This window comes from Puntigrus tetrazona, unplaced genomic scaffold (assembly GCF_018831695.1).
Source record: "Puntigrus tetrazona isolate hp1 unplaced genomic scaffold, ASM1883169v1 S000000151, whole genome shotgun sequence".
Classification (NCBI taxonomy): domain Eukaryota; kingdom Metazoa; phylum Chordata; class Actinopteri; order Cypriniformes; family Cyprinidae; genus Puntigrus; species Puntigrus tetrazona.
The window spans coordinates 307,501-322,500 of NW_025047827.1; the positions used below are offsets into that span (position 1 = coordinate 307,501).

Genomic DNA, 15,000 nt, shown 5'->3' on the forward strand with positions numbered 1-15,000 from the left:
TTAAGTAAAAAAGTCTTTATTAGATGTTAATTTAAAAAAGTCTATACATTCATTTAGTCATTTTAAGTTGAATGTTATATTCTTAGATGTACTATAGGTCTCTCTTTTACAGAGCAGTGTCATAATTCCCAAAATTAAATTAAAATAATTATGCATTAATATTGACTTTTATATATCACGTATATCATATTTAAAGTTTCCATTCGTTTATATTCGACAACTACATTAGTTAACATTAACAGTGAAAAATACTACAGCATTTGCTAATATTAGTTTAAACATTTACTAATACATTTTTACATTAACATTTAACATAAAATGAAATAATGTAGTTTTTATTTACAGCTGAAATTGAACTCATCTCACAGTTTTTTTCCCGTTTATGAATGTAAAGCTGCTATGAAATTGTTGTTTTGTATGATTTTGTATTGTTTTAAAGTTATAGTTGCACGAAGCACTATGTAAAAAAAACGACTTGATATCATTAAAAGTAAAAAATGAATGTTATTTAATGGATATGAGCTAAAAATGAGGTGTTATGCAAAGATGAATGAATAGTGCAGCTAATGTTACTGTAAAGCGTTTTTCTAGGCTTCTGTGTGAATGATGTTTATTTCCAGCGGCGCTGAATGACCCACATCTCGTGTAAATGAATCCAGACTGTCTGTGCTCGTATTTCTCAAGCTAGCGTGTCAGGGATGATGTCACACGGTTGCTACGGAGATACATTCGCGTACTTCGTTGCATGATGAACGTATATTAAGAACAGCGTAACTGCTGCATAATGAGGAGCCTGAACGTTCATCACAGTCCTGCGACAGAAACAGAAATTTGTATCAAAATGATTAAATTATGTAGATTTAAAAATGTTATATTGCACCTGTTATGGAAGTGGACCGTGCAAAACAGCAACGAATCGCATGGCTTTCTCTCTATTATTTTACATTTTAAATTTAATTGCTTGAATTTGCTGTTAAAAATTACAGAAAGTTTAGAAATAAATATTTTTACCAACTTTTTCAAAAGTAACTTATATTTTATACTTAAGATAAAATTGTTTTCATTAATTAATTATAGTATTTAATTAATTAATTAATAATTTATTAATTATAGTATTTAATTTATTTAATTAAATTAAAATTTTACAATAGGGATCCATTTGTTAACATTAATTAACTACATTAATTAATATGGTTATATGCTACTTTGCTTCCTGATTTTTTGTATGTTTAAAAATATACTTAAAAAAGTTTTTCCACTTTCTATAATTTAAAATTAAAAATTACTTTTAAAAATTAAAAATTACTTTAAAATTAAAAATTACTTAAAAATTATTTAAAAATAATTATAATAATTTTAATTTATTTTATTGATTTAAACATTTTTATTTTTGTTAACTTTGTTAGTTAACATTATATGGTTCTTCTATAATTTAAAATTAAAAATTACTTTTAAAATTAAAAATTACTTTAAAATTAAAAATTACTTTAAAAATGACTTAAAATTATTTTAAAAATAATAATAATAATTTTCGTTTATTTTATCGATTTAAACATTTTTATTTTTTGTTAACCTTGTTAGTTAACATTATATGGTTCTTGCTGCTTTGATTGACCTTTTTTTGTTGTTGTTGTAAAAATACTCAAATCAGAGAAAGTCGTGCAAAGTTTTCCAGTCATTTCGGTGCAAAACAACAGGAAAAATGAGCACGGCTTGGTCTCTCAGGTAGTTGAGCAGTAAGTGGTTTTACCGTGGTAAAAGAGCGAGACCCGCGGGCCTTCAGCCTGCTCATTACATTACGCTCACATTTCTACAGAAACCAGCGCTAATGGATGGATGTTTTATTAATGCGTAGAGAGTGCTGCAAAGATTTATACGCCAATATCTGCGTGCGTGTGTGCGTGTGTGTGTGTGTGTGTGTGTGTGCGTGTGTGTGTGTGTGTGTGTGTGTGTGTGTGTGTGTGTGTGTGTGTGTGCGTGTGTGTGTGCGTGTGTGTGTGTGTGTGTGTGTGTGTGTGTGTGTGTGTGTGTGTGTGTGTGTATGCGTGTGTGTGTGTGTGAGAGAGAGAGAGAGAGAAAAGTGCAACTGCAGGCTGATCTCATCGATTAAATTTAGCATGAGAGAGATGAAGAGGGAGGAAGAGGAACTCTAATCTGTCGACTGCCAAAGCGGCTCTCAGAGATATTGATCAGACGACATATTAGCATTACAAACCATCAACACACACAGATACTACACCCAAACACATTCACACCTGAAACGGACAGAATGCTGTAGATTTTTATTAGCCGGTAGGTTTCTGGAAGCAGGGTTTTTGTATTCAGGCTTGTAATCGTAATTGTTACTGGGAAGCACTTCATCTGAGTGTGTGTGTGTGTGTGTGTGTGTGTGTGTGTGTGTGTGTGTGTGTGTGTGTGTTTCAGGAGGATCCAGATGCAGAGGATGACATGACTCTTGGCGAGGTGAGGACACTGCGGCTGTAATAGTGAAAACCTCTCATAATATCAGCGCTGGCTAACTGTTAATTAATCCAAAATAAACGTTTTTATTTGCATAATGTATTTGTGTGTGTTATGCGTATATAAATGCACACACATACAGTATATATTTCTGAAATAGTCACATTTATGTATTCATATTCTTATATTTTGCGTATGTGTAATGTGTAATGTATAAACGTAGCGTAAATATATATTTGGAAAGTAAGTGATGTAATTACAATGAATGCAGATTGAGGAGTGGGAGGAGCAACAGCTTGACGAGCAGGTGAACTTCAACAGCTGCAAGATTGACCCCGCCCCCTTCCAGCTGGTGGAGCGCACTTCACTGCACAAGTGTGTGTGTGTGTGTGTGTGAGTGTGTGAGTGTGTGTGAGTGTGTGTGTGAGTGTGAGTGTGTGAGTGTGTGTGTGTGAGTGTGAGTGTGTGTGAGTGTGTGAGTGTGTGTGTGAGTGTGTGTGAGTGTGAGTGTGTGTGAGTGTGTGTGTGTGTGAGAGTGTGTGTGAGAGTGTGTGTGTGTGTGTGTGAGAGTGTGAGTGTGTGTGAGTGTGTGAGTGTGTGTGAGAGAGTGTGAGTGTGTGTGAGAGTGTGAGTGTGTGTGAGAGAGTGTGAGAGTGTGTGTGAGTGTGTGTGTGTGAGTGTGAGTGTGTGAGTGTGTGTGTGTGTGTGAGAGTGTGTGTGAGAGTGTGAGTGTGAGTGTGAGAGTGTGTGAGTGTGTGTGAGAGTGTGTGTGAGAGTGTGAGTGTGAGTGAGTGAGTGAGCGAGCAAGCAAGCGTGTGTGTGTGTGTGTGTGTGTGTGTGTGTGTGTGTGTGTGAGTGAGAGCAAGTGAGAGTGTGAGCGCAAGTGTGTGTGAGTGAATGTGTGTGTGGGCAAGCGAGTGAGTGAGTGTGTGTGTGAGTGAGAGTGTGTGTGTGTGAGAGTGACTGACTGAGTGAGTGTAAGTGAGTGTGTGAGCGTAAGTGTGTGTGAGTGAACGTGTGTATGGGCAAGCAAGTGAGTGTGTGTGTGTGTACATGCATGTGTAAGAGAGAGAGAGCGAGTGTGTGTGTGTGTGTGTGTGTGTGTGTGTGTGTGTGTGTGTGTGTGTGTGTGTCTGTGTGTGTGTGTGTATGTATGTGCATGTGTGTGAGAGAGTGTGAGTGTATAAGGTTAGGATTTATACAAATGGAAGCTCTGTGTATACACACACACACACACACACACATACCTATATGCTGACACTAGATTTATTGTCTGCATTAGCAAACTCTCTTGTGGCAAGAGCACAGAAGTCTTCATTAAGACCCGCTCTGCAGTGGTACACACACACACACACACACACACACACACACACACACACACACACACACACTCACAGTGTGAATGTGTTCAATGCAGTCCAGCTATCCTTCTCCTACACTTGTATGCGCACTCATTATCTCTCTATGCACACACTCACTGATTGATTGTGTGTGTGTGTGTGTGTGTGTGTGTGGTCAGAATGTATCTTAATTAAGCCTTTTCCTCTTCCAGTGTTACACAGTGTCATGATAAACAACGTTTGAATGTTTCTGGTGCACGAAAGCCCTGGCGTTATTATTATAATTATTCAGAAATGTATGTATCTTATACTGTTGTCGTTCTCTGCCAGACTCACACCATCTTCTCTCTGCTGGGTTTGGATCACGCTTACGTCACCAGCATCGGGAGACTTATAGGAGTAGTTTCTCTGAGAGAGGTGAGAGATGGCCGTGACCTTCAGTCACATGATCCAGCATTTTTTTTACTGAAGCGTATTTTTGCCACACAAGTAATTGCATAACTACTAGACATATATATACATATATATATATAGGACATATTTATATCTCACCATTATGACTTTTTTCTTGCAATTAAAAATAAAAATACATTCTTGCATTTCTGATTTTAACATTTTTAAATTATGACCTTTTTTATAGCTTTTATGACTTTTTCACAATTGAATTATGAATTATTTATTTCTCAGTTTTATGGAATCGATTGAATAAAAAATATACTTTTTTTTCTCACAATTCTGACCTTTTATATAATTAAAAAAAAAAATTTACATGTACATTAATGCATATATGCATTCATGTATTATATTCACGATGTTTATGATTGAAATGGCAAATCTACATAAAGAAAAATAAATTAATACATTTCTCACATATTTATCATATTTTCCGTATTAAAATGATTATAATGTTCTGAGTTCATAGTTTCGCAGTAATTACTTTTTTTCTTGCAATTGGCTTTTTTCACAATTGTTTTTATTGAAATAAAAATTTTTACATCGCAATTCTAAAGAATTTTAGCCATTTCCGCCGCTAAATAAACGCAATGCAAAAATACCCTTTTCTCTCACAATTCTGACTTTCTCCCAACCGCAAGTTTGTGCGATAAACGTTTAGAGAAAAACGTGCAATTGCGAAAAACGCGCAATTGCGGAAAAAAGCACAATTGCGAAAAACACGCAATTGTGGAAAACACGCAATTGCGGAAAAAAATGCAATTCCGAAAAACGCGCAATTGCGGAAAAAACGCAATTGCGAAAAATAAAGCCTTGAAAGAATTGCGCGATATAAAGTCGCAGTCGCAAATTCTAATTTAAACACACTTTATATCTTGCAACAATTTTGTTTAGTCACAACTCTGACATGTTTTGTAGTTGCGTAAAGCCATCGAGGGCTCGATGACGGTGAAAGGCGTGAAGGTTCGTCCGCCGCTGGCGAGCTTCAGAGACAGCGGCACCAGCGGCACCAGCAGCGAAAGCGAAGCCACCGAGCTCCACAAACTCTGGGACCGTCACACCAGCATCAGCATTCCTCGAGAACACCAGCCCAACGCCTCCGACTCGGACGAGAAGTCGCAGTGACCCAAAAACCCTCGCCATCCACCTCCCTTCTGGAGAATCAGGGACTCTCTGCGTATGCGTGCGTTTATGTGTGTGTGTGTCTGATGCTTTCATCTTTGACGTCGGCCACCGTTCCCTTTTTTCGCTAGAAACGTGAAGCACAAGATCCGTTTGTGGTTTTTATATATTGGGGGAATCTCAGTTCTTTCTTTTTTTCTCGCACTTACGACATTTTTTTTTCTTGCAGTTACGCCTTTTCTCCTCACTATGGACTTTTTTCTCGCTATTCTGAACAATTCTCACAATTGTTTTCTTTTTATCACAGTTTCTTGTGATCTTCCTTTTCTTGTTATTTTGACTTTTCTAGCTACACTTTTGCATTGCAACTAAATTTTTTTTTTCTCGTGATTGTCTTTCTAGCCCTTGACTTTTCTCGCTCGTCTTTATCTCATAACTACGATTTTTCTCGCAATTGAGAATTAGAACTATTTTCACAATTATAACTTTTTGTCGCAATTATGACTTTTCTTCTGGCAATTAACTACAATGTTGACTTTCATAATTAATTTTTCGCAATTATGACAATTGTAATCAAGACTTTTCTTTTCACAAATATAAATTTATTTTTGCAACCAACTTTCTTCGCACATAGGACTTTTTATTTGCAATATATTTTTTCTGCAATTTCGACTCTCGCAGCTAACTCTTTCCACAGTTGCGACTTTTTGTTTTGAATGACTTTTCTTCTCAACGTATTTTCTTCTGGCAGTTGCCCTTTTTTTCGCAATTATGGCGACTTCACACAATTGGACTTTTTATCGCAATTACAACTTTTTCGTAATTGCTTTCTCCTTGAAATTATGGCGCTTCTCACAAATGACTTTTTGCAGTTGACTTTTTTTTCACGGCTATAACTTTTCTTTGTGCATTTATGTTTTTTTTCGCAATTCTGACACTTTTTTCGCAATTATGACCCTTTTCTCGCGATCCTGAATTTTTTCGCGATCCTGACTTTTTAAATATGACTTCATCTTGCATTTATGGCTTTTTTTTTTTCGCAATTATGTCCCTTTTCGCAAATTTGATGACACTTTTTGCAATTATGACCCTTTTCTCGCGATCCTGACTTTTTTCGCAAATATGACTTCATCTTGCATTTATGGCTTTTTTCGCAATTCTGACAATTTTTTCGCAATTATGACCCTTTTCTCGCAATCCTGACTTTTTTCGCAAATATGACTTCATCTTGCATTTATGGTTTTTTCGCAAATTCTGTCTCGCAATCCTGACTTTTTTCGCAATATGACATCTTGCATTTATGTTTTTTCGCAATTTATGACGTTTTTACATAATTATGACCCTTTTCATAATCCTGACTTTTTCACAAATATGACTTCATCTTGCATTTATGGCTTTTTTCGCAATTCTGACACTTTTTTCGCAATTATGACCCTTTTCTCGCGATCCTGACTTTTTTCGCAAATATGACTTCATCTTGCATTTATGGTTTTTTTTTTTATTTTGCATTTATGGCTTAATCCTGACTTTTTTTCGCAAGTATGATTCTGATGTTTTTTTCGCACTTTTTCGCAATTATGACCCTTTCTCGCAATCCTGACTTTTTTCACAAATATGACTTCATCTTGCATTTATGGCTTTTTTCGCAATTCTAACACTTTTTTCGCAATTATGTCCCTTTTCTCGCAATCCTGACTTTTTTCGCAAGTATGACTTCATCTTGCATTTATGTTTTTTTCGCAATTCTGACAATTTTTTTTTTTTTTCACGCAATTATGACCCTTTTCTCGCAATCCTGACTGATCTCTGCATTTATGTTTTTTTCATTCAAATATGACTTCATCTCATCTTGCATTTAGGCTTACATTTTTTTTCGCAATTCTGACACTTTTTTCGCAATTATGACCCTTTTCTCGCAATCCTGACTTTTTTTCGCAAATATGACTTCATCTTGCATTTATGGCTTTTTTTCGCAATTCTGACACGCAATTTTTTTTGCAATTATGACCCTTTTCTCGCAATCCTGACTTTTTTTCGCAAGTATGACTTCATCTTGCATTTATAGCTTTTTCCGCAATTCTGACGATTCTCACAATCGACTTTTTTCGCAATCGCGACTTTTTTTTCCCGCAACTTTGCCTTTCATTCTCGCAACTATGACTTTTTCCTGCAGTTACGACTTTTTATTTGCAATGGACTTTTTGCAGTCATGACGCTTTCTCTCGCCACTTCTTTATTTCTGTCAGTTTTTCTCCCCTCACAATTCTTCCCTGAGCTCTTCATCCGTGTGTTTTTTTCGCGGGTGGGCATTAGATTCTCCTCTATATAAAGCAGTATCTGTAGGCGTACTCAGTAGGTGGCAGAGAGAACAGAGCGATGGAGAGAATGAGACGGAGTGGGAGTGATTTTTTTTCTTTTTACCGCAGTGTGTTTTTCCAAACTCTTTCAGACTTTTCCTCTCTCTCAGACTCACGAGATTCAGTCGCCGTTTGAAGCCAAGCCCCTCGTATGTTATCTGGTCAATGTCAGACGGAGCGGGTCTCGCCCACGCAGACTCTTATGTAAGGATGTGCACTTTTTATTGCTTTCTCTGTTGGAAAACGACACTAACGTGCCTCTTTGAAAGATTTGGCGCGTTTTGGGGTTTTTTTGCGCGTTTGCACTGAAGACGGTTTGGTGAAATCAATCAGAGTCAACAGCATCTGAACTGACAAAACTCAGATTGTGAGCAAATCAACGGTGAGCTTTTGGACAAATTAAACACGTTGGCTTAGACGTAACCACTCATTTATATATATATTTTATCTTATTTTTTTGGGAGGGGGGTCAAAGGTCAGTCCTTCCCATTGGTTTCCATCGATCGAGGAGAATGTGATGGGTAAAGCACTTGGACATGAAACCGCAGGAAAAAAAAAACACATCGACAGTAAAATCTCTCGTTCTGTCTCTTTCTTTCTCTTTGTTGTTGGGTCTTTGGCAGAAACTTTGCGTTTTGTAGAAACGTTTTTGACGACCGATGATGAATTTCACAAAACTTGTCGAGAACTCATCCTGCTCATATTTAAACCCATCTATTTTGAGCTTCTTTTTATTTAATACTTGTCTCTAAATTATTATTACAGTAATGTTTTTGGACGTTTTACTTACGTGTATGTGATGTATATATTTTTTATATTTTGTACTTTTTTTGTTATGCTTAATGGCGATTTTTTTTTCCCTTTGAATTCTCATTACCAAAAAAACTATTTAATTCTAGTATTTAAACGCCACTTTTGTGACCGTAGTATTTTTTTGTTCGTTTGTATGTTTTTGTGATGAGATTGCAAAGGAAAATCATTGAGAATAATGAAAAATACAAAAACAACATACAGCTATTGTGTATTAAACATTGTATTTATATAATTGTAAAGTAAAAAAAAAATTACTTAATGGTCCTAAAAGTGGGATGCATTTTCTGCAGACTAAATATAATTATATATATATATATATATATATATATATATATATATATATATATATATATATATATATATATATATATATATATATATATATATATATATAATTTAAAAATATAATATAAATAAAAATCTATTAAAATATATATATAAAGTGTGTGTGTGTATATATATATATATATATATATATATATATATATATATATATAGATAGATAGATAGATATGTATTTTTTTATTTTACATATATGAGATTAATTTTATATATTTATATTTTTGTAATTATATATATATATATATATATATATATATATATATATAAATAAATAAAAACTAAAAACTATATATATATATATATAAATAAAAATTATATATAAATATAAAAATATATGCACACAATTATTTTTTATTTTACATATATGAGATTAATTTTATATATTTATATTTTTGTAATTATATATATATATATATATATATATATATATATATATATATATATATATATATATATATAAAAATAATTGTGTATATATGTTTTTTTTTATTTTACATATATGAGATTAATTAATGACTATTAATGTTGTTATTATTATTATTATTATTATTATTATTATTATTATGTAATTTCATTTTACATTAAAATCATTACTGAGAATAACGAAAAAAATAACAAAAGCAACCATACATGCTTAAACAAACACAAATCATTTTTGGTTGCACATTTTAGGCTAAATATGATTTCGTGTCTCTCTCTTTTGAGTTTGTGGTGAAATATTGACACAGTCGTGGTCTGGACAGGTTTTGTGAGATTCATCTGCAAACGTATTTCCACGAACAACAGCCGAATAGAACAAAAGCGAAATCCTGAGAGAATTTTGTTCACTGTTGTAAATGTTTGTTGTGATTTTTATGAGCGTTTCCTTTCATCAGCTGATCGTTTTAATTGGAACCGAAATGAATTTATTTAATTCTGATTCTTAACTGACAGATTTGACCAATAAGCTTTAATCTGTTCGCCGGTGGAGAAGAGGCTTATTTTTTGTTGATTCATGTAGATTTACAGATTTTAATATATTTAAAATATCATATTAACTTAAGTATTTTCTTCTTTTTGCCGTTTGTTCGTTCTTGTGTTTGTCCTTCCATTTAATGCAAGTCTTTTTGGACTTCTTCAGACAATGTCCGCTTAGGAACATGTGATGCTTTCTCGTCTTGAAACGTTGAGCAAACGTTGTGGGAACGTTTTAATTGCATCTCAGAGAATGTTTTGTGTTTTGTGTCCAAAAATGGTGCCAGTATCATCTCTGAAGTGACTTTATTAATACTGTAAGATACACTCCGAATGGACCAAAAGAGCAAAATCACGACTGCTTTATTAAATATGTTGTGGTCCACTTCATTTCACGTATTAGAATGTTGTTCTGAGAATCATATTTATTAACAATCTTACATGTGATCAACAAAGTAGATCAACCGTGATTTTATTTTTGATATGATTGTTGCTGTTTTCAGTCATTGGAGGATAATGTATTTGTGCAATAACATTTGTTTGTTTTTAACCAGAATTAAAACTATCTATGACTGTATGTGGAGATTATTTTTAAGAAAACGAGTCCTTTTTTTTACGGTATAAATATAAACGTATGTAGACAGAAAAATAAACTCAACAAAACAAGATAATTTTATTTTAATTAATTTTTTTTTCTTAATTTAAAGAATGCATGTTTTCAGTATGGATGCTATTAGTCACATTCTGGACAAAAAAAGAATAAAACTTATTATTTTTCTGCTGAAACCATATAGTGTCTTATCGGCAGCTTCTCGTTGAGTAAATGTCAACTAAATAATATGTAAAATATATTTAAAATTTAAAAAACAAATCATCATGTAAAATGTAATATTTAAGAAATAGAAAAACAATAAAATGTTAATGAGATTTTACAATATTTTTTTTAATTTATGGGAATATATCACCATATACAATTTTAATTAAATTCTCTCGATTACTAAAAAATGGCTTAAATTTAATTTTTTTAAATTTTTTTTTTTATTAGCTTTCAATACACATAAATATGCATGTTTCTCAACAAATTTGTGTAAAAAACGATGCAAAATATATTTTGCAAACCTTTTGGACACTGATATAACATATAACTTATTTGATAAACGTCACGTGTTCTGGCCGTGGATTTCTGTAGTGGTTTTGTGAAGCTGGCTTCTGATTGGTCGTGGCTGCTTCGTTCTGATTGGCTGTCACTCGGGTAAGTATAAAGCCCAGAGTGAGTTGGAGCCGAGAGTCACTTCATTCTCGGAGGAATACAAACCATCTGTCCATCTCAAGATCTGCCATGAGAACTTCTGCTAATTACACCATAAAAGAAGTCAAGATTGCGTCAGTTTTCTGCTTTGCAATTTCATGTTAAAGTCCATATTACCCGCTGCTTGTTTTTAAAAATGAGTGGGTTATGCTAGAAATTTACAAGCAATTTTAATCTGTCAAAATTGTTTTACATTGAATCTCTTGGGGAAATAAAGCCGAGTAAATATCCAAAAAAAAGTAGTATATCTTGTTTTCCGTCACAAATAAGCGTTCTTGAAATAAAAGCATGATTTGCTTTAGGTGCAAAATAATAAGATTTAGAGTCGTGTTAAAAAATATGTCAGTGGGGTCGGAAAAATCAACTTTAGAGTCGATGAGAGACCAAGATTAATTTTCTAAACGCACTTTAAAATATTATTTTGTTGTTTTAAGCGAAAACTCATTAAATAAAAAACCTTCCTCGGTATTTTTGTCTTATTTTACAAATATGTAAATGTTATTGAATCAATATCCATTTACATGAGAAGAAAAATATTTCTAAAAATATTTTAAAATTTTTTTATTTATTTTATTTCCTAAAAATAAAATAAGATGCATTGTCTTGATTTTAAGTAAATGTAGCTTGAGTTATTTCTTTGATATTTATGCTAGAAAAATGACAAAATACTCAAAAAATAAGTCAAACTATGAAAATAAACCACACCAGAAACAGTTGCAAAAATCATTTGTAGTATTTTCAGTATTCATGAGGTTTATTTGAATACATCACAATACATATGAAATTTATACAAACATATAATCTGAGAATTATCAGCATTGAACTCCAGTGGAATAAATAGAATTTAATTCATGCTTAATCAGAAACGAATTTATCAAGACCTGCGTTTTCATTTAGACCAAAACGAATATAATTTTGAAAGGTTTTCAAAACATTGAATGAATTTAGATTTTATTTATTTAGGTATTTATTGGATGCCATGAACAGGCGTGGCATTCAATACATATAAATATACAGTACAGACAATAAAATGAGGTGAGAATCAAACATCAGAAATGGGACAAAAAGGGACAAAACATTATTTTTTAAATCAATCAATTCATAGCGACTGGAGTGCTCCTGGGAGGTCGGAGGTCAGAGGTCAGAGGTGAGCTGGAGAGCAGAAGAAGAGGGCGTTCTGCGTCTGATGCTGATGATGAGCGTCCTGTCTGAGGTCAGAGAGCTGCTCACTGATAACGGGTCCATGTCTGCTGGCAGCACAGACTTATGGGTAAAGCGGCCCGCAACTGTCCCATCAGCGCCCGTCTGAAACCAGAGAAACAGGTTTTTCTGCTCACCAAAGCTGCGCTTATTTGATGCAAATACAGGAAAAAATAGGGAAATATTTTTAGAATTTATATCAGCTGTTTTCTCTGTGAATGTGAGTTAAAGTGTAATTAATTTCTGTGATTTTCAGCATCATTACTCCAGTCCTCAGTGTCACGTGATCTTCAGAAATCAGAATAATATACTGATTTACTGATCAACACTTTCTGAAAACCACACAATATTTTCGTGGAAACTGTGACACATTTAGTTTTTCAGGATTCACAGATGAATAGAGTTCAATAGAACAGCATTTATGGGCAATAGCAACGACATTTTGTAACTATAAATAACTTTACTATCACTTTTGGTCAGTCGAATGCATTGTTGACGAATTCTTTCAAAACAAATGCATATCTGAAAATAAAATGTCATAAACGAGCAAAAATATCAAGATAATTAGAAATGTCTACAGATCTGCAATGAAACGGTCTCTTAACTCTTTTACAAGTGTGTACTAGAAAAAACATTTGGCATTAAAAAGATGACTTTGAATTGCTTTGAATTTATATTTCATGTTTTCTGAAAGCAGACAAAATTTTATCATGACCTACAAAAATAATAATAATAATAAAATTGTCAAAGAAAATGTTTAGTTTCATTTTATGTTTTCTTACAAATGAAACTTAATTCAAAATATTCATAAAAACTATAATAGTATCTCAATGATAATGCACATATATATATATATATATATATATATATATATATATATATATATATATATATATATATATAAATCATAAATTTAGTGAGTATATTCACTGTATATCTAATATTCAGAATATCTAATATCATGTAGCTTATATAGATATTCCAAAAATGGCAGCAAATATATTTAGTGTGTTGTACTAAATATATCTCATGAGACACACACACACACACACACCTTCTCGGCGTGAATCACCACACACTGATTGTAGGCCAGCAGCACCACTTCATAAGGCTCGAACCCGCTCACGTCTGCAGACAGGAAGTAGCTGTCGCCCATGGCCTTGACCACGCCCACCCCGGGACCGGAGCCGCCGCCGGCTGAAACGGAGAAATGAGAAACAAACGCAGCCTGTATCTGGGCCTGCCGTCCACTTAATCTCATACGGTACTACGTGTAAAACGACTCTTCAGTCAGCATAGAAATCAGTTTTTTATCAATCTTACACACAAGTGTTGACACACACAAATGCGCGAAGCTGGAACAAAAGAAAGCTCTAGACATAATGCATGTTTAGATATTAATAACATCGTTTCTGGAGGCCATGCTGGCAGGAAATAAGCTGTCCAGACTCGCTGGGGAGAAAACTCAAATCTCCAGCTTTCGGATCAAATTCTTTATTGATCCCAGCTCTCGATCGCACTCATTCGCGGAGGAACATCTGAAACGACGTTCGCATGAAAGCAGTTTTGAAGAAATGGTCGTCACCAGGGTCTCATTTACTGGATTTAGTTCCGTCAACAGCTTGATATTTGCTCATTTTTTCCTCTATAATTACACACCATTAAATCCGGGATCTTTGTGAACTTACCCTGTATGTTGTCGCCGAGGCTCCAGTCGACCTGCTGACCTGCTCGGCTATACTGATGGTTTCCATGGTAACCCCCAAAAGAGGCCTCATCACCCTGGTAACCTATAAAACACTCGATTACTTTGGTAACTTATTAAAGACTCTCAGTCATCTTGGAAACCCGTGAAAGGTTATCGGTTACCTTGGTAACCTATCAAAAGATCCTCAGTCCCCACGGTAACCTGTTAATTCTTCTTCATCGGTTAGGAACCTAGGTGTGCTGTTTGACGGCAAGCCTTTCTGCGAAAACTATGTTTCTAGCATCTGCGTTTTTCCATCCCAAAAACACATCTAAACCGCGACCTATGCTCTCGACGTCAAATGCAGAAATGTTCGTTCATGCATTCATGACCTCGAGTTTAGACGTTATTGTGATGCTTTACTGGATGATTGTTCTGCAAACTTCAGCTGGTCCGAAACACAGCAGCTAGAGTCCTTACCTGAACTAGGAAGTAAGATCACATTAGCTTGGTTCTGTCTACACTGCATACACTTGCATTTTTAAAATCTTAATCCCTGAATGGTTTAGCTCCTCAATACTCCTCAATAAATCACGTTATAGTCCTGAACGTGCGCTGTGTTCTCAACACTCTGGCTGTTTGATAACTGATAATAATAACTAGAATATCAAAATCGACTATTTAGCACAATCTCCCTAACACTGTTCGGGAGGCAGACACACTCGGTCAGTTTAAGTCTAGATTAAAGATGCATCTCTTTAACATGGCATACACATAATCCACTAATACGCTTTTATTATTCAAATCTAAACTCATCCCAAAGTGTAACTGTAAGTTTAGTGCTGGTCGTCCGTTCAGAGGAGATCCGATCACCAACTCAGCCTGGCATCTCCCAAGGATTTTTTTTTTCTCCGTTCTGTCACGGATGGGGTTTTATGTAGTTAGGGACACTTGATGTCTAGC

At 34.2% G+C, this 15,000-nt stretch overlaps 2 protein-coding genes across 2 annotated transcripts in view; one reads left to right on the forward strand and one right to left on the reverse strand.

Annotated features, from left to right (window-relative positions):
• clcn2b (chloride channel, voltage-sensitive 2b) overlaps positions 1-6,354 on the forward strand; it is a 63,716-nt gene extending 57,362 nt beyond the window's left edge. Inside the window, exons 22-25 of the mRNA XM_043230447.1 lie at positions 2,425-2,463; positions 2,732-2,834; positions 4,129-4,217; positions 5,172-6,354. Coding sequence (XP_043086382.1) covers positions 2,425-2,463; positions 2,732-2,834; positions 4,129-4,217; positions 5,172-5,378 — 438 coding nt within the window. The 3' untranslated portion in view covers positions 5,379-6,354. The remainder of the gene's footprint in view (positions 1-2,424; positions 2,464-2,731; positions 2,835-4,128; positions 4,218-5,171) is intronic.
• Positions 6,355-11,907: 5,553 nt separating this feature from the next.
• Positions 11,908-15,000, reverse strand: part of hspb12 (heat shock protein, alpha-crystallin-related, b12) — a 4,333-nt gene continuing 1,240 nt past the window's right edge. The window contains exons 2-4 of the mRNA XM_043230469.1: positions 14,039-14,140; positions 13,405-13,547; positions 11,908-12,455 (exon numbers count right to left, since the gene is read on the reverse strand). Coding sequence (XP_043086404.1) covers positions 12,285-12,455; positions 13,405-13,547; positions 14,039-14,140 — 416 coding nt within the window. The 3' untranslated portion in view covers positions 11,908-12,284. The remainder of the gene's footprint in view (positions 12,456-13,404; positions 13,548-14,038; positions 14,141-15,000) is intronic.